The 20,088-nt window shown below is 41.6% G+C and overlaps 1 protein-coding gene across 1 annotated transcript in view; it reads left to right on the top strand.

Annotated features, from left to right (window-relative positions):
• LOC115775101 (glucosidase 2 subunit beta-like) overlaps positions 1 to 19,852 on the top strand; it is a 171,981-nt gene extending 152,129 nt beyond the window's left edge. The window contains exons 14-15 of the mRNA XM_030722596.1: positions 14,259 to 14,358; positions 17,749 to 19,852. Coding sequence (XP_030578456.1) covers positions 14,259 to 14,358; positions 17,749 to 17,886 — 238 coding nt within the window. The 3' untranslated portion in view covers positions 17,887 to 19,852. The remainder of the gene's footprint in view (positions 1 to 14,258; positions 14,359 to 17,748) is intronic.
• The last annotated feature ends 236 nt before the right edge of the window (positions 19,853 to 20,088 follow it).

Genomic DNA, 20,088 nt, shown 5'->3' with positions numbered 1-20,088 from the left:
ACAGCCCTTCAGCTCGCCCATGTCCTCATTCCGTTGAACTGGTGACATTTAACTGGCTAGGTCTCCTGGAAATGATGTTGTTAAAGGCCACAAATCACAGAGAGTAAAGTAAAGTTCATATATACTATATTGCCAAAAGCAATCACTCGTCTGCCTTCACACACATATGAACTTGAGTGACATCCCATTCTTAATCCATAGGGTTTTAATGTGATGTTGGCCCAGCTTTTGCAGCTATAACAGCTTCAACTTCAAGGTTCAGGAGTGTGTTTATGGGGAAATTTTTGACCATTCTTCTCCAGAAGCACATTTGTGAGTTCAGACACTGATGTTGGATGGCTCACAGTCTCTGCTCTAATTCATCCCAAAGGTGTTCTATCAGGTTGAGGTCAGGACTCTGTGCAGGCCAGTCAAGTTCTTCCACACCAGACTCGCTCATCCATGTCTTATGGTCCTGCTTTGTGCACTGGTGTGCAGTCATTTTGAACAGGAAGGGGCCATCCCAAACTGTTCCCACAAAGTTGGGGGCATCGGATTGTCCAAAATGTCTTGATATGCTGAGCATTAAGAGTTCCTTTCACTGGAACTAAGGGCTGATCCCAACTCCTGAAAAACAACCCCACACCATAACCCCCCCACCAAACTTTACACTTGGCACAATGCAGTCAAACAAGTACCGTTCTCATGGCAACTGCCAAACCCAGACTTGTCCATCAGATTTCCAGACGAAGCGTGATTAGTCACTCCAGAGAAGCGTCTCCACTCCATCTGACGCTTTGCATCGTGCTTGGCAAGGACGTAGGCTTAGTATTAACATTGGTAGGGACATGGGCCGAATCGGTGGGCTCCCTTCAGAGCAACGCTAATTGCAGCCATACTTGCTGACATGGTAGCGACCACGTCCACACAGCGTATTATATGTGGTGTTGTCGTTCCTATCTACCTTACCTGATATAAAGCTTGGATGCAGCTGCTCGGCCATGGAAACAAATTCCATGAAGCTCTCTGTTCACTGTTCTTGAGCTAATCTGAAGGCCACAGGAAGTTTGGAGGTCTGCAGCGATTGACTCTGAAGAAAGTTGGTGACCTCTGCACCTCAGTATCCAATGACCCCACTCTGTCATTTTACACAGCCTACCACTTCATGGCTGAGTTTCTGTCATTCCCAATCGCTTCCACTTTGTTATCATACCACTAACAGTTGACTGTGGAATATTTAATAGAGAGGATATTTCATGACTTCACTTGTTGCACAGTTGGCATCCTATCACGTACCACGCTGGAATTCACTGAGCTCCTGAGAGCGACCCATTCTTTCACAAATGTTTGTAGCAGCAGTCTGCATACCTAGGTGCTTGTTTTTATACACCTGTGGCTGTGAAACTGACTGGAACAGCTGAATTCAATAATTTGGATGGGTGACTGAATACTTTTGGCAAATTAGTGTAAGTTTGGTATTAAATCTGACCTAGACCTACTTTATACATATATGCTTCAGATGGAGGGCAACAAAATAAATCAATATTTCTGTAAATGTGCCAGACTTAGCCAATTTTCAGTTCCTTTGGCAAGCTGTATTAAAACCAGTGTAATCTGTAACATCAGGCCGATTTCCCAAGATTAAATGTTTTGTAATTTGCATCATTACAAATTGAGTTGCCTAAATCAACAATTTGATTTTGGGAGGCAGTGCGGATAATAGTGGGTGGAGTAGATCAATAGGAAACAAGGGGAAATAGCTCAAACATACATTGTTTCCACAAACTAATAAATATACGTCATCAGTGGTTTCAGGTTTTGTTCGTTAAATTTTTTTCTTTCGTTTGTTCAAGTTGTGGATTTGCTTTTTAATTCTAACTTGATATAGACTTGGCATTATGCATGGCATATGTATAAAATTATATTTTCTGACTAGATTTAAATTCTTCAACACCCACCACCCTGCTGCAGGTGGTATGCTTATATGAGAGCAAATATAACTTGTTTATTGTTAGAAATTAGCTGCATCACAATGCCTTCTGTACACTCTACATCATATCTGGGTTATATTTACAGCAGGGCAATCCCTTTGAATGCAAAAGTCTCACCTTTTTCTAGCTCTATTTTTTTTTTACCTTTTTATAATTTATAATTCTTCTTACAAGTAAGTTCAGTGTGGTGGTAGCGTTAATGCATAAGGTACACTGTCTTCCCATTCTAATATACATTTTAATTATGCTGTTCAACCTGTCATGTTGAAAATAAGCGCATTGCATTTCCATGCATGGCAAAATGACTGTTTGTTGCTTCACTCTGCACTGCTTTGCTTTTTTTTGAATATGCTCACTTAATGAGTGCAGTGATGCTCCCTTTCATGTGTTCATATCAAAGCCAATCCCTTAATTGTTTTGATAGGCAGTTTGGGGGGGGGGTATTTATTTTAATAATTTATTTAATTTTTCATCTTATCTACCCGTAATGATTTAACCTACAGAGCAGTGACAATTCCACTGGAATAAGTGCATAATTATACATTTAAGTGTTCTACTTAATGTGCTCGTTTTCAAGCTGTCAAGGTCATTTGCTTGAGTGCCATTAGTGGAGAGAGGGGCCCTCTTTACCTGGAAACATGGCAGTCCGCAGGAGCATGCCATCGTACACTAGTGCAGCCTCTGACAGGTAGACAGATATAGAAATTCATTTATGTAACACTCACTAATATAAGAAATGTAAGACTTATATCTGTTCCTAATGTTTTTATGATACATATATAGCCCCCTGCACTTAACAGCCCACGTACTATCAAGGGATAATGACTCTTCTGTGTCTGAGGAGAGGGTTAAAGTGATAGGGAGTGGAGAGTGGGGTGGGGGAGCTGCCACTGTGAACCCCTGATGGCCTTTCTGCTGGGTAGTCATGGCAACATGTAGCCCAGTCGTTAATGAGGCACAAGTGAGCTGTTAACAGAATACTGATTTGGGTTTGACATCAGCCCTGATTCATATCTGTCAGGAGGTGTTGATGAAATATGCACCCTCAGTTTGCTTTATAGCGGCACATAAAATGGCCTCGGCGTGCTGTTTGTGCAGCTGATGCAAAACAAAACTTGCCGTGGCTGTTACTCACAATTTCAGAGCAATTATGTGGGTCGGCGCACTATACATTAGAAAACTGTGCAGCAGAACGGTCATACAAAACAAAGACATTTAGCTGGGAATCTGGTATTTACATTTACATCGACGTACTGAAGATTAATTTATTTATGCACTATTACATGTAGTGATTTATTTCAATCCTGCTCTGCACCCCACATTCCAGTCACACCTACAGGCCAAGAAAAAGAGGCAAAATGTCTTCTGTGTGTATCAGTCATAGGAAACAAATTAAAAGCAAAGCCCTGACTGAGCATGTGCCCTTCACATGTTCCTGCGCCTATGAATTATTTATTAAGGAGCTGGGCACCGTGGGTGGTCGGAGGGTGAGAGGAGTGTCAGTGACTGGCACAGTAATGACAGTGCTTGGGCTCATCTCGGAAGGCTGCTCTCTGATTGGTGACCTGACACGAGGAGCAGAGGTTAGTAATGCCCGGTGCTGCTTCGCTATGAGAGCAAACCTATTCATTTTTTTTTTTTTTTCCCTTTTCAAATCTTATACTGCTGTCCACAAAATCCAAATTAACCAGCAGCTCCTAAATTACTCACACTCTACCTGCTGGTGCCCTGCCCCTTCTCGTGCTGTAAATGATTACTGCATTAACTGCATAGTGAGGGGAGTAACGTGCTGCTCCAGACCCCCTTGTTAAAGAAGCAAAAAAAGCATAGCTATGAGGTATAATTCATTTGCTGTGGCAGCTAATGAGTGGATGCTACAGTGGGAAAGTGACAGTAATAAGTGCAGGCATTACACCATCTTAGAAGGTTAGGATTCAGTATGAGGAGCTGGTTGTTGAAGAAGCATTTAGAAGTAATCTGATGCTGAGTTGGCACATCTAATATGACAGTTCCTGTCTCTTCATAGCTGCAAATAAATAGTGTGTTCTGAAGGACCTGGCTTGATGCTCTCTGTAACAGAAACTGATGGGAGTTGTCTCTGAAGGTGTTTATCAGCTGGTAAACTAGCATGACAGTTGTGTTTTTATATGTTTCTTGTTGCCAAACATGTCGAGAGTAAAATGTAATTGCTACCTGATTGTTTAATGTCTCTGCTCCATTTATGCTGCTTGTACTTTTAGTAATTGTTAGTCTTTTTTTAAATATTTGCTTTTGTTTTAAATGAACTACAATCTTTCACTAACCTTAACTAAATGCACGGAGAACTTAAAAATAGCCATTTGTTGCTTCAAGCATGTTGCCATTAAATGAGTTCTTCTTTATAAACATAATTAAACACGGTAGATTTGATCATCGCAAGGACTTTTTCATTTGAGAAAACGAATGAAAGCCATACGTTAAAAGCGAAGTTAATGTCATCACAGTTCTCACAGAGTCATTTGTAGAAGAGAAGATTGCGTGTTGATGAACATGAGTGTGGTTTGTATTGAAACCTTTCCTGTTTTTTTGTGTGTTTTTTTTTAAAGTGATGTGAAAAGAAAGTGGTTATTGTTTCTGCCTTTTGTTCTGCTCTCTGTCCTGATGATCCCACACTGCTTCAATAATGTTGAGGTCCGGGCTCTGGGGAGGCCAATCAATGATTGATAATGTTCCATTGTGTGTTTTTCTATCCAGGTATGTTTTTATTGCATTGGCAGTGTGTTTGGGATCATTGTCATGCTGAAATGGAGAAATACTATTTTGTGCCTGTCAGACTGTTGTTTTTGGCATTTTGTAGATTCAACTAAAGAAATGGGAACAAATTATGCATTTTTTGTGATAGGCTGCTACTACCATAACAAAGATACAATTTAAAATTAAAGCCGCAAGCGGCGATGAGCGGGCCCTCGCACCCGGCGCGCGTCGACCCCTGGCGCGCTCCAGCCAAGTCGCGCGTCGACCCGTGGCACGCTCCAGCCGAACCGCGCTCGGAGGTTCTCGCAGACGAGAGAGTAGCTGGCTCACCGGCTGCTGACGGCTCAGCAGGCTAGCCGTACTTCGCGTCGATCGTCTCCCGCTTCCACTAGGTGGCGTCGGTGAGTGCCCACTAAGTAATATGTCACAATGCTCTATGTAATGCCTGCAGCCATCAATGAAACTGTAATGACCATAGGATGATGAGTATCAGTGTCCTACTGATTTCCTGTTGCCACTAGGTGGCGTTATGAGTGTGAAACAAAGCTGATAGAGGGGTGTGTCCGGTCTCCCTTACCCTCCCATTAAGCCTGTGAAGTTTGAGGCACATCGGACATGTATGTCAGAGATGTAACAATTTGGTGCACTGTGGTATATGAGTAAAATCCCACATTTAGAGGGTTGCTACGGCAACACCGTTCATATTCTATAAACCATGAATATCTTTTGATGGGCTACTTGTGTAGATGATCTTGAGCCATTTTGGTGTGACTGGATGAAAAGCTGTAGTAGAAGATGATTCAAATAGCAGGCCTGAAAAATGTGAAAAATGCTGCAAAAATGACACCTTAATTAGAACATGTCAGGCTTCCTGTTGGATTTCGGCTATCGGTCCAAGAGACTTTTTGTACGTCTTAGGATGTTACTTCAGCATGCACGATTTCAGGTACACAGACCAAGCACTGCCCTGGGGCTGATGTTTAGAACCTATCTGGGCCTGAAATGGAAAAAAAGTCCAAATTCAGAGGGTTGCTACGGCAACAGCGTTCAATATTCTACAAAACCATGAATAACTTTTGATGGGCTACTTGTGTAGATGATCTGGAGCCATTTTGGTCTCACTGGGTCAAATGCCGTAGGAGTTGAGGCAAAAAAGGCCTGAAAAAGGCGAAAAATGCTGCAAAAATGACACTTAAAGTGAACTTGGCTGACTTCCTGTTGGGTTTCGGCTATCGGTCCAAGAGACTTTTTGTAGACGTTAGCATCTTACATCAGCAGGCACATTTTCAGGTACATACAGAAAGCACAGCCCAGGGGCTGATGTTTAGAATCTCTGTGAATTTGAAATTGAAAAAAGTCCAAATTCAGAGGGTTGCCATGGCAACACCGTTCAATATTCTACAAAACCATGATAACTTTTGATGGGCTACTTGTGTAGATGATCTGGAGCCAATTTGGTGTCACTGGGTGAAATGCCCTAGGACAAGTTCGTTCAAATAGCAGGTGTGGAAATCGCAAAAATTGACACCTTCAATTGAAGATGGCCGACTTCCTGTAGGGTTTAGGGTATGGGTCCAAGAGACTTTTTGTACGTCTTAGTATGTTACATGAGCATGTACATTTTCATAGATGTAGATAAAACGCAGCTCCGGGGCTACTCAAAAAACATGCTATTTTAAGATATTCCGAGCTGCCACTAGGCGGCGCTCTAACGTTTATGGACTTTATGCATATGAATGTGTTCAGGGCAGCATGCTTATCACACCAATGAAGTTTGAGCCAATTGGGCAAGTTGGCTTTGAGTTACAGCCATTTTGTGTTCATGGCGAATCATCGAACTTTGCCGTCCCATAAGGGTCACGCCCTTTTGTCAAAAACTCACAGTTTTGAAAACACAGTAAGTCCAAGTTCTTAAGGCTTTCCAGGTGAAATTTGAGATGGTTCTGCTAAACCACCTTGGAGCTGGACCTCCAAGTGTAAAATATGACATTTCCTGTTCCCACTAGGTGGCGCTGCGACTGATATAAATATTGTCATATGTATGTGTTCAGGGGGGCACCCTCATCCTACTGGAGAAGTTTGATGCACATTGGATCATGTAGGTATGAATGAGAGGCAATCAAAATTTCATGGCGAATGATCAAAGTTCAAAGGGGCATAAGGACCCCTCCCCCTTGGCAAAAACTCACCATTTTCGAGATTTAGATTCCCCTGGGGGTGTAGGTTAGACAACCAAATATGAAGATGATAACGTCTAAAACCTCTGAGTTATTAGAAAAAGTGTGAGGGCTGCAAATCGCCAAATTTGCATAATTAATTCAAATGGCGGACTTCCTGTTGGGTTTAGGGCATGGCTCCAAGAGGATTTTTTGTGCGCCTGGACATGATATACATGTGTATGAAGTTCATTCATGTACGTGAAACACAGCGGTGGGGCTCCAGTTTTAGGGGGCGCTAGCGAGCCATTTGGGCGCGCCCTTGCCCGAGGCCATTAAAATACTTAAATTTTCACCAGGTGTGACGCATGTGCAAAGTTTCATGAGTTTTTGAATATGATAAAGCCCCCAAAAAGCCAATTCATTTGCCTGAATAATAATAATAATAAAAAAAAAAAAAAAAAAAAAAAAAAAAAAAAATAATAATAAACGAAGCAATTACAATAGGGCCTTCGCACAGTTCGTGCTCGGGCCCTAATAATAAACGAAGCAATTACAATAGGGCCTTCGCACAGTTCGTGCTCGGGCCCTAAATAATAAACGAAGCAATTACAATAGGGCCTTCGCACAGTTCGTGCTCGGGCCCTAATAAAAAAAAAAAAAATAATAATTAAAACCGCAAGCGGTGATATCGGGCCCTCGCACTCCGCGCGCGTCGACCTGTGGCGCTCGTCGACCCGTGCCGCACTCGGAGGTTTTGTGATCGTGATGGGGCTCTAGAAAGTTGAATTCTTTTATAGGAAAAGGTATCTTTTGCTCCTCGGCATAGACGCAATGGAATATTTGGGGGTGTGGTCACGGCTCCAGCATGCAAAATAGGGCATGGGTCTGATTGACTTTTTTGATGGCTGTTTGTCTAGTGATGTGGAGCCAATTTGGTCTCACTGGGTGAAATGCCCTAGGAGGAGTTCATTCAAATAGCAGGCCTGAAAATGGCAAAAATTGACACTTTCAATTGAAGATGCTGGACTTCCTGTAGGGTTTGGAGTATGGCTCCAAGAGACTTTTTTGTATGTCTTAGGATGTTACATGAGTGTGCAAAATTTCAGAGCTGTAGATAAAATGTAACTCAGGGGCTAGCTAAAAAAACATGGTATATTATGATATTTAAAGCTGCCAGTAGGGGGCGCTCTAACGTTTATGGACTTTATGCATATCAATGTGTTCAGGGCAGGAGGCTTATCAAATAGATGAGGATTTTGTAAGGAATGGTGAAAGATATTTCATGTATTTCAGAGCAAAACTAATTCTGTGGACGGTCATACAAATTTTCATTTGCTTCTGTAGGGGGCGCTATTGCGCCTACAGTCTTGAATCTGTAGTTATGGATTCAGGCTGGTGTGTACATGAGTGATTAAATTTTCAGCCTGATCAGACAAAGCATGTGCGAACAAGTGCACAAACAATTTGGTGGTGAGGGAGAAAAACAAAGGCCAAATTTAATGGCCTGGTGTGATAAGGCCGTTTAATATGTTTGTAAAGAGTTTCCACAATATTGATGGGCTACTTGTGTAGATGATCTGGAGCCAATTTGGTGTCAGTGGGTGAAATGCCCTAGGACGAGTTCGTTCAAATAGCAGGCGTGGAAATCGCAAAAATTGACACCTTCAATTGAAGATGGCCGACTTCCTGTAGGGTTTGGGGTATGGGTCCAAGAGACTTTTTTGTACGTCTTAGGATGCTACACGAGCCTGTACATTTTCATACATGTAGATAAAACGTAGCTCCGGGGCTACTCAAAAAACTTGCTATTTTAAGATATTCCGAGCTGCCACTAGGCGGCGCTCTAACGTTTATGGACTTTATGCATATCAGTGTGTTCAGGACAGGGTGCTTATCACACCACTGAAGTTTGAGCCAGATTGGGCAAGTTGGCTTTGAGTTACAGCCATTTTTGTGTTCATGGCGAATCATCGAACTTTGCCGTCCCATAAGGGTCACGCCCTTTTGTCAAAAACTCACAGTTTTGAAAACACAGTAAGTCCAACTTCTTAAGGCTTTCCAGGTGAAATTTGAGATGGTTCTGCTAAACCACCTTGGAGCTGGACCTCCAAGTGTAAAATATGACATTTCCTGTTCCCACTAGGTGGCGCTGCGACTGATATTAAATATTGTCATATGTATGTGTTCAGGGGGGCACCCTCATCCTACTGGAGAAGTTTGATGCACATTGGATCATGTAGGTATGAATGAGAGGCAATCAAAATTTCATGGTGAATGATCAAAGTTCAAAGGGGCATAAGGACCCCTCCCCCTTGGCAAAAACTCACCATTTTCGAGATTTAGATTCCCCTGGGGGTGTAGGTTAGACAAACCAAATATGAAGATGATAACATCTAAAACCTCTGAGTTATTAGAAAAAGTGTGAGGGCTGCAAATCGCCAAATTTGCATAATTAATTCAAAATGGCTGACTTCCTGTTGGGTTTAGGGCATGGCTCCAAGAGGATTTTTTGTGCGCCTGGACATGATATACATGTGTATGAAGTTTCATTCATGTACGTGAAACACAGCGGTGGGGCTCCAGTTTAGGGGCGCTAGCGAGCCATTTGGGCGCGCCCTTGCCCGAGCCCATTAAAATACTTAAATTTTCACCAGGTGTGACGCATGTGCAAAGTTTCATGAGTTTTTGAATATGATAAAGCCCCCAAAAAGCCAATTCATTTGCCTGAATAAAAAAAAAAAAAAAAAAAAAAAAAAAAAAAATAATAATATAATAATAATAAACGAAGCAATTACAATAGGGCCTTCGCACAGTTCGTGCTCGGGCCCTAATTATTTCTTCTCTAAGTTGTCTGTTATGTGTAGGCAACACTGGTTCATCCTTTTTATTTTATTTATATTGTATGATTCATAGTGGCTTAAAAAGCATCCTCTGAAAATGGTCAGATATAAGGACTGGACTGAAAATGAGTGAAAAAGCAGCCGATGTCCTAAGGAAAACTTTGAAAGAGCCTGGAGAATAATTGCACTTTTAAAAATTACTAGAAAGTCTGGCTCATTGGAAGCAAATACAAAGAAATGAGGGGTGACTCAAGACATTTGCACAGTACTGTATGTGTAAATAAAGTGAAAATGTAAATAAAGTTTAAAAAAAAAAACAGGGGAGTAGTTCCTGGTTTGTAATTCCTGTGTATTCATTGCATGTACATACATGTGCATGTGTATGTGTATACATGTTTACTTATTCATTTCAAACTGGTGGAGGTGTTTAGAGCTTTGGCATACTGGTAAAATTTGATTAAAAAAAAAAATACTGATATTTAGCAATAACATATTCCAAGAGGAAGCCAATAAAATAGATTGCCCTATCGATATTTTGTCCCACCCACCAATCAAATGAAACGCTCATTACTGGTGATTACTTCATTGGCTTTGAATTGTTTATCTGGTGTTTTCAGGGCATTCAGATTCTGATCAGCCTTTAAACTAATGTAACATTAGCAATCCCAGAGTGGATGCAGTTTTTTCATTGGTACCTTTAGTTTTTAATGCGCAGCAAGCATTTAATGTCAGCTTTCAGCACACGCTGCAACGCTCTATTCTACAAGTAGAATGCTTCAGTGTGTCTCCAAGATCATTGCTGATGTCTTTCCTCCTTATCGTTGCGTTAACACACACCTGAATGCTCCAGAGCAGTAAACTGCCAAAGCTTCTGCTTTTATAGATCTGGTCACACGCTGATGATCAGTTAATCAAGTGCAAGTTGATTAGCAGCACCTGGCTGCTACTTACTCTCTTAATTCCTATGGAAGCACGCACTGCTTCTGCAATGAGCAACTGCATATTTTGTTTGCTTTAAGAAACACACCAAAAGTGGCCGTCCTGGTGTTCTTTGCCCAGTGGTTCTGTTCATTCACTCTCTCTACAGTGAAGGCCCGGGGTCTCACAACATGCACACGCTCATTAAAGCATGCAAAAATACACTTTTGGCCCAGACCCCCCCCCCTATACATACACACACACACACACACACACACACACACACACACACAGTCCCTCACTCAGTATCTGCAGGGTGTTTCAACACCAGAGTAGCGTTGTCCAAATGATAATTTCTTCTGAAAGGCTGATTTGTGGCTGTATCAGAGGGGTAACTCCCCTATCTTTGTGGAGTGAGATTAGCTGTGGATCTTCGGGATTTATCACTTGAGGCATACGGATTAGCTCTGCGATGAAGTTTAAAACTGAATCACTGGTGACTACATTTTTTTTTTTTTTAAAGAAATAAGAGGATCTTATATCAGCTCAAGTCATTATCAGAAGAAGAAAAGGGGCCTAATCAGCTTCTTTAATGCTAATTACTCTTCATAATGATTTTATATATATATATATATATATATATATAACTACTCTAGACAGCATATTGTAATTTTTTCCTCCATTATTTCTAACACACACACACAGACCAAGCAGCTGAAGCTGGAAAGGCCTATTTGTGGGCACTGGATTAAATTAAATTACAACTCCACCTGCTTTTCAGTATGTCAATAGAAATCACACCTTAGGAGAGACAAAATGAAATGAGATTGGTTCTCTAATGTGCACGGGTAAGAGGCATGTCTGAACTCTCTGAGGCCTACTATCTCACCAGCGATGCAGAGTAGATGTATGGATAATAGGTTTAAGCTGGCGAGATATGCTGCTATTACAGGTTTATCTTTGATGGAAGGTGCATTTTATAGCATTATAGAAGGCCAGACAAAGAAAGAATCGGAATGCAGATATCTGTAAATAAGATTCTGGATGTTTTAAGCCTGAAAAAGAGCACGCCTTCAATATCCTCCATCATTAATCATTAAAAGGAAGTCTACATTTGTGGACCTGCCTTTCTTGTGGTTGGAAAATGGATTTCTATTCTCCACTGGCAGCGTTAATCTATTTACATACATAAATATATGTTCATCCATGCTATTTTTCTAAAAAACAGAAAGCTGCCTGTTTTCCTTGTCCGTATTTGAATAGTAATGCTCGGACAGAGCTACAGAAATACCAAACAGGTCCTTTGCAGACAACAGGTGCAGCAGATCAGCCAACAAGAAAATACATATAGTAAACCAGATCATTTAGGGAGACTGACCCTGCTGCTACAAGTGTGAGCGAGCATGATTTGTGTCATGTCTGCAGCTCAAAGCCAAACTGTGACAAATTGGATGAGAAAATGAAGTTGTCACTGAGCCAGAGGGGTCAATTTGCACATTTGGGTTGAGCTATATTGTCTGTCACAGAGTCAGAATAACACATACTGTTTATGCACCCTGGTGCCTTGAAATTAAGCAGGTTTTCCACAGGTGTGAATACCTGGCTGCGCACTAGTCTGTTGATAAGTGTGGAATGGCTTTATAAAATGGCCTGCCAATACCAAGTGCAAGTAGGTATTATTACAGGGAATGATCTGTCAATAAGATTTCATCTCCTGACTGGAACACTGGATTGTGTTGGCCATATCTCAGCAATAACTCAAGCCTAATTGACGGGGCCTGTGCCGCCTCCTGGGGCACAAGAGAGCTGACAGAGTGAGAATGGAGATTAAGGAAGGAAGTGAACGAAGATGAGGCGAGGGAATGAGCTGTGTGCGTGCGTTAGGGGATTGTGGGGGGGTGAGTGCGTAGGTGATGCGCAAGGGATCACCGGTCAACTCCCAGCAAGAGCCGGAGCACTGTCACTTTCTCCACTTGGCATGTCTGCCGGCCCTGACAGCAATCCATTTGAGGGCCTCCTGGTGCTAACAGAGTGCTAAAACCCAATCAAACAGGCTCGAAGGAAAAAGGCGAGACGCTCAGGCCCAAGCCGGCTCCCGCTTGTGTGAGCAGTTCACCTCTGACTGACCCGTTTGGGCATCTTAAATAAGCCTTGCGCATCAAGGAGAGCAGAAAAGTCACACATGGGGACCTGAAGGCAGCTGCGAAGAGTGTTTGTTCTCTGTTATCAGACTCCATATTCTCCCCCCCAATGTCAAAAGAAAAAAAATATTTAAAGTGAAGAAATGAAGTGTCCTTTTTTTCTTTAAAAAACAAACAAAAAAACAGACTCTTATGTTGTGTGTCATTCAAGATTTGTGATGACTTGGGTCAAAAATGGCAACACCAAAAAACTCATTTATTAATGTGAGGCGACTGGTTTGTTGTTGAGCTTCAGAGTAATATGCAGATGTTCACTATGACTCAATGTCAAGCCATCAGTATATATCCTACTGAGATCAATTAGGAAGACCAATAAAAATATCATAATAGGTCATGAAATAAATCAGATTAGCCTTCATAATACTAAACGCAATACTCAGAGCAGCTCTTACTACACTAATCCCCTGCTGAAAGGTCAATGTAAGCACATTGATCAAGCGTTAGGCACTTGTGACAGGATTGGCACTGGTAACGGATGCACTTAGGCAAATTAAAAGAACAATACTTTGAATTTATAGCTTTTGCAGCTCTTTATCCAGGATGATTAATAGAAGACCAGCGAGCCATTGGGGTGGGGGGAGAGGGAAAAAAAAAAAAAGGCCTGCAGGTTTATTTTTCCATTTACTGCACACTTTCCGGAAATGAGAAAGATTGATTCCATCACTCGTGCTTCATCTTGGCGGAAAATAGTTCCTAGCTGATGCAGGGCAAGAGATCAGAGCAAGACATGTTTTGGTGAAATCTTTAGTCAGTCATGCATTTGGTGCATTACAGCGTTCTATAAAATAAAAAGGATTACAATGTTGTATAAAATCAGCGCTTACCATCAGCATCGCTCCAGCTGACACCACCTCAAAGAAGCTGCTCGAGCTCGAACAAAAGATCAGAGGACGTTTGCCAGTAGAAACATAATGAAATGGCATCTGTCACTACTGCGTTGGATGGCGTCCACAGGCACCCTGGTTTGCTTTGGTTTTCCTAACTCCCCTTGAAATGTTTGGTGAGAATGTAATTAGCTAGCACTGGGCAGGCACAGCCTCATTCGAGATAGGCTTCTCTGTTTTCTCCTTCCCTGCTGCACACAGTATTAATTCCGACAAAACGGTAATTAATATTTCCCCTCCATTGTTGAACAGGAGAGGGGACATGAGTGTCGGTGCCAGGAACCAAACAAGGGCACCGCCAGACTGGCCATCTTGCCAGCTTTTTATTTTCGCTGAGAGAAACTGTTTTTCAATAAGCCAACTGAGTGGTGTTTGAAAGAAAGAAAAAGTTTTTTTTTTGTTTTTTTGTTTTTTTTTATTGGCTCAGTTGGTCCTGGTTGATCATTTTTGACCATCAGATAGGAACTTTATTTCCACACACTCACACACACACACTTTAAGTAAAATAATGTGCATTATGTCTTCTGTCATTTCATTTTAAAACATTTTTCAGGATGTGGGGGATGTGGACAGGAAAGCCAAAGAACCACTACAGTCACATGGTTTATGAGAACGGAGAACCCTGCTGGCAAGGAGGTTCACGCAGCACTACAGTAAGCACAACAAGTTGTGTATATCTAATAATCTTTTGTTTATTTTAGATGATTTGGTTGGTACACAGCGCATACAACACAAACCCTCTTACAGTAATGAGAGCACGTTAGAGCACAAAGAGGCAGACATGAATAAACTAACAGATAGTCAAATGAACAAATGGTATATGCACACACTGACAGACTGGCAGACAAGCAGATGGAAAGATGAAGGCTATGCACAACTCATTAGCTCCACCCAAAACACAAGATGTGATACAGAAGCTATTTTATTTGAATTCAGCTGAATAATAAATTTGCAACTACATTAACGTTTCCCTCATTTTCTAAGCAGGGTGCCCTGAACGCGACCAGCTCCCTGCACACACAGGGAGCTGTTTATGTGAAAAATCTTAAGAAACTGCTGTTTTATTCATGGTAGCTCAAGGGATTAGCAACAGTGTGAACAGCCGATGTGACTAAGTCAGTGCAGTGTAAATGGACATTGCACTGAGAGAAAACTAAAGCAAACAGCCAAACTGAGCTCTTCTCTCCACGTTAACTGGGGGGGTGGAGGGGGGATCAGATCTGTGTCACCCAGTCTGCTCAGCGCGCCTCATCCCGCACATGTGCATTTCAACAATCAAGATTGAGTCAATCAGTCCTCATGGCCTGCTCAGCAGCCTGGCAAAAATATGTTATGTCCAGAGCCAAGTGATTGAAACCGACTTAACCCCCTCCCACACACCACACACACACACCACACACACACACACACACTCTTTGTCAGTCTGCGCTGGTTTTCATGATTAATGTTGCTCCGTTTGCATTCTTGTGCAGCATTCTGCCCTTCTACATATTCCCAGTATCCCACCCTCTTTCAGACACTAGTTAGCACATCCATTTACATGTTTCGTGTGAGAATTTGCTCAGTTAAAAATAAAGCACATTTAATCATCTGATTTTCTTTGCCCGCCCCCCCTCTTCAAATCACAGTCCAATAAATGTCATGTATAAATGCATGTGCGCATGCCATCCAGGGTCCCCCTTTTAAAACACTAAATTGAATTCCTTTGAAATGACCCCCCCAAACTGTGTGCAGACGGCATAAATGAAGTCTTGTCAGAAGTAGACGCTCATTATATTTGAAACGCTGAACCTCAGCTTTGGGCAGTGCGCTCTTTTACTGCAAATGTGCCATCTTGTATATACTGGAGATGAGGCACCAGTGATGTATTGTTTTGCTGGTGGATATTGGGGTAATCCAAATTTAAGCAGTGCACAGTTTATCTTGTGAGTCTGTGGGGAAAGGTGAACTCACCTCTTGCAGTTGTTAAGTTCTGTGTCTGTGGGTATTAAGCACAAGCTTTGAATTTAGCTAAAGCTACAGGAGCTGTGGATCTAAACCAGCTTCTCCGTTGACTCATAGATAACTCCAGCTTATTGAAGCTCTGATCTGTTTTTGTGGAATTGACTCATTTTGGCAGTGCTGAGCTCTGAGAATGAGTTTGCTAGAAGGTAGTTACATGGGGCAATAAACACCTGAATAGGTGACCAAACAAACAAAAAACAAACTGTGTCTATCTAATGTATAATGGTTTTAGTATATTTAATGAAGGCATGCAAAATGTTACTTTCATACTATGAAACCTTTCCAGATTACAGACCTTTTCAGATTTCAGGCTTTTAATTTGTGCTATTACTTTTTACTTTTAGCATTTGTGAGCCCTCATAAATGCATAAGTACAGCAGGGCTGAAAAACACATTTAATCTCTGTTAAAAACTGCAACCAAATCAATTTTACACCCACTCCAAGTGTCACAACCTAAAGCCAAAATCAGTTTTTTTTTCAGCATCTTTTTTTTATTTTTTTCTTTAGCTTACTTCATATATGCTATAGCCAAACACACCAATTTAATATCTGTAGTGCAGAGTAACAGAAACATGCACTGGTGCCCTGAGTGTCACCTCATGATACTTTATATTGTGAGGTAGAAACTCCACAATGTAAGAGGGAATACCCCAACAATCCCCTATGAACAAACACTTGGTAACAGTGGGAAGGAAGAATCCTTTGACAGAACCAGACTCAGGGAGGGGGCAGCCATCTGCCATGAGGGGGTGAGGGAAAGGAGAAAAGGAGGAGGAGAGAAAAGGGAGACAGGATGCAAAACAAACTATGTGAGAGAAATGACAGAATTCAACTTTGAAAAGTGCATTCTGGGTAAACTTTCAAAGGCCATATCCCCACATAGGACAGGTAGCTGGTCAAATACGTTATAGCATATGAAAGGTCTCCTTTTTACCTACATTCATATCAAAAAGGGTTAATCCAGGGTTCTAGTCCTGCTGTAGTGTGGCATTACATAATGTTCAGGGACTTGCAGGACAGATTTTAAAAGAATATGAACACAATTATTGCCGCAGAAGCCTCTGTATCCTGATTTGTAGTCCCTTGTATGGACCACGCTGTAAACTGCGTAGAGCTGGATTTCCCATTGTGCCACTTGGCTTCAATTTCTAAGACAGGCTCTCTCTTACTAATGCTGTCTTAAAATTATTATATATGATGTAACAAGGATAAGTCTTTGGATAACAAAATCACTGTTTAATCAAACAAAACAACCCTAATGAGTCTGCAGTATTGCCACTAACACTGATCTATGGCTCTGGCACCTGCAAGCCGAAACCGAACCACTAATACTTGTGGACAAGCACAAAAGAAAATACTCTGTCTCATCAAGCAGCACACACCCACTTAATATCTCAGTGCAACAAGATACTAAGTGACATAACAAAAGACTATTTTAGTCTGTGCACGGGACAAAGCCAAATCACCAGTTCTACTAGCCTGAAACTTCTGCACAACAATACCTGTCAGGTTCCCATCTTACCTCTTCAGGTGCTTTTGTTCGCCAAAGGGATTGTCTGTTCAGGGTGCTGAATGATGTGAGGGGTTGCTATGGAAACCACTCCGAAGTAGAAGAAGTTGTTTTCCCCTCCACTCTCTTGCAGGGGGCGTCAAAGTCAACTATTAAAGTCGTGACAGCAGTAAACATCCTCCCCTGTCCTGTTTGCTCGTGGGGACGACAGCAGCGATGTCCCATAAATCCACACTATCCCTTAGTCACAGAAACACTTTGCTTTGTGCACAGTCTGATTGCAGGCTGGGAAACTATTCAAGGAGTGACACGAATGTGTTTAAGTCACAACAAGTCAGCGGTTCCCCCTGCATAATTTTGTCATTTGTAGCGAGCCCCACTTCTTCAGAAAAGTTTAAAAGAGGTTGTAAAACAAGCGGCAGGTCAACTTTAATCAGCTCCCTTTGTGAGATCAAACTGCCATGGCTCTTGACTCGGGCTAACAATGGCTCTTCTCAACCTCAACTTTCTCTCTTTGTGCTTTTCTAGGTCACACTGACATGCGGAACGGAGACAGCCTTGCGATCAGTGAAAGAGCCCAGCAAATGCCAGTACATCATGGACTTTCAGACTCCTGTGGCCTGTCAGCCGGTGCTAAAGCAGCAGGGTATACACAGTGAACTGTGACCCATTCCCTTACTGGCCTAGCCCAGAATAACTTGGACCCCTTCCTCTCTTCTGCTAGCCCGCGGTGACAGGCGGGGGTCCTGAGGGTCCCCTCTGACATCTGTGTTGTCAGAACATATATACTTCCAAGCAAGTCTGGCTAAGGTCAGCGTCTGGCTTTCAGTAACACTGTTCCTAGACCACTTCAGTTTTCATTGATTGTTACAGTGCTGCTTTCTTTGCTGTTACACTTTAATATCTAAAAGCATTTACTGAATGATTTGGTTAACGCAACTTGTTCAACATTACTGTATATTCCTCTAAGTGTTTGCACACAAGGCTCGCCAAGATTACTGTGTAAATAATAGAAGAAAGTGAAACAAAATTTATTGTAGGGTCTAAATACATTTCTGCTAATGTAATTGCCATTTTAAATAACTGCTTATTAATAGGCACAAACAAAAGGACTGTGTCCTTTCTGTTAATTATTATGGCTGCCTTATAAAACAGCCTTCCTTAACTCAAAGATATGTCTGTGGATATAATGTGTTTTATGTTGAACAAATTAAACTTAGAGAATAAATGAAATGATCTTCCCAAAAGGAACTGCATGTTTAGCTGAATCCTGGTGTAGCTTAACATAAAGCTTCATGGTCATATGAAAACTACCAAAAAAACCCAAAAAAACAAAAAAGGTGTTGCACTGGCTGAAAATTTTCCTCATTGTGGTAAATATGAGCTTTGTAGTTTATCGTCCTACTGTAACAACTCAGTAGGAGTACCAAATGTGTAGTGTAGTGTTCCACAGCTGAAAACACTCCTCAGTAAATGTACCTTTTTACTCCTGAAACCTAAAATATCCAGTTTTTATAGACTTTACTTACACAAGCCTTGATTGGCAACCTCCAAGCAACCGCCGGTCACGGGGGGAGGGGTCCTTTTTTTCTCGATTGCTTTGGTGGACTTTGACTTGCAAACACTCGCCAAATACTAGCCAAGCGGTACTGAAACTTGAATGCGCAAAGTAGAAAGTAAAAGTTGTGCCTTACTGCTGAAATCAACATGCTTCAACTTTTACTTAAAAGGCAAACAGTCTGTTTCCAGCTTGTGTCGCACTTTTCATGGTGTTGCTACTGCTTAGTTGTTGAGTATTTGCCATCAAGACTGATTTTCCATGCATACTTCGGGTGACCACAACTATTTGTTAGCAACCAAATCAATTACAGAAAGGTTTTTGATGCAGCAACTAATATCACTAATAACAGCAAGCAACCTCCAGCAACCACTTGCCAAACAGGTGGAGATTATACATTTTTCCCTAGCGTGGTTACCAGGTGTTCACTGACTGGTTTCTAGGCCTGCGTTCCTGGAGCTTTAGCATTCAGTTTCACAGCAACTGCTAGCAACCTCCAGTAACCACTTGCAGACAGTCAAGGAATGCTATTTTTCCCTAGCAAGTGGTGGTTGCCAGGTGGTCCCCAACTGGTCTCTAGACCTGTGTGACTATGACCTGAAGGAATGCTCCAACATCTTTAGAAAATCAAACTACAGACTTTATTACAGTAAGTACACCTGTTCAGCTGCTCATTACAGCGAGTATATAATCAGCCAATCACATGGCAGAAACAAACAAGTATATAGTAAAGTGAATTAAAAAAAAAAATTATAAAACTTTGAGGTTTTCATAAGCTCACAACTTATCTCAAGTCCATTTTATAAATGAGGTTTGAGGTGTGGTGAACAGAACTGCGCTATAAGAGAAATGATGGGGAATGTTTCCAACCACAAACTCAGCACTTTTTATAGATTACAGACACCTTCTCTGAGAACAAATGATCTAGGGGTGGCGGGCCTCCAAATGGCGTGGAAGTCAGTATTAAAGTATTAAGAGATGATTTGGAACATTATTGGCTGAGGTCTGTCATTTGTATGAAGAGTAGCTGAAATCAGCCATATCCTCAATGCAGTGTGTTTTCACTGAAGACCAACACGATCACTGTGTAAAAAAAAATAATGTTAATAAAAGTAGTGGTATTGCTATGATTCTTTTCCTCTTAACTAGCTCACTTGAAAACACCATCTTAAACATTTAGAAGTACATACTCTTAGACTTTCATTTATTATTCTCAGATGTATTTTTTACTGAATGTGGCGTGTCTTGTTTTCAAAGGAGTCCACCGGCCTTAGCGGTCCGCTTCGTGCAGGATGTGCTGTCTGTGATGT

Source organism: Archocentrus centrarchus (assembly GCF_007364275.1).
Source record: "Archocentrus centrarchus isolate MPI-CPG fArcCen1 chromosome 18 unlocalized genomic scaffold, fArcCen1 scaffold_23_ctg1, whole genome shotgun sequence".
Lineage (NCBI taxonomy): Eukaryota > Metazoa > Chordata > Actinopteri > Cichliformes > Cichlidae > Archocentrus > Archocentrus centrarchus.
This window is presented reverse-complemented; position numbering and strand designations above follow the sequence as displayed.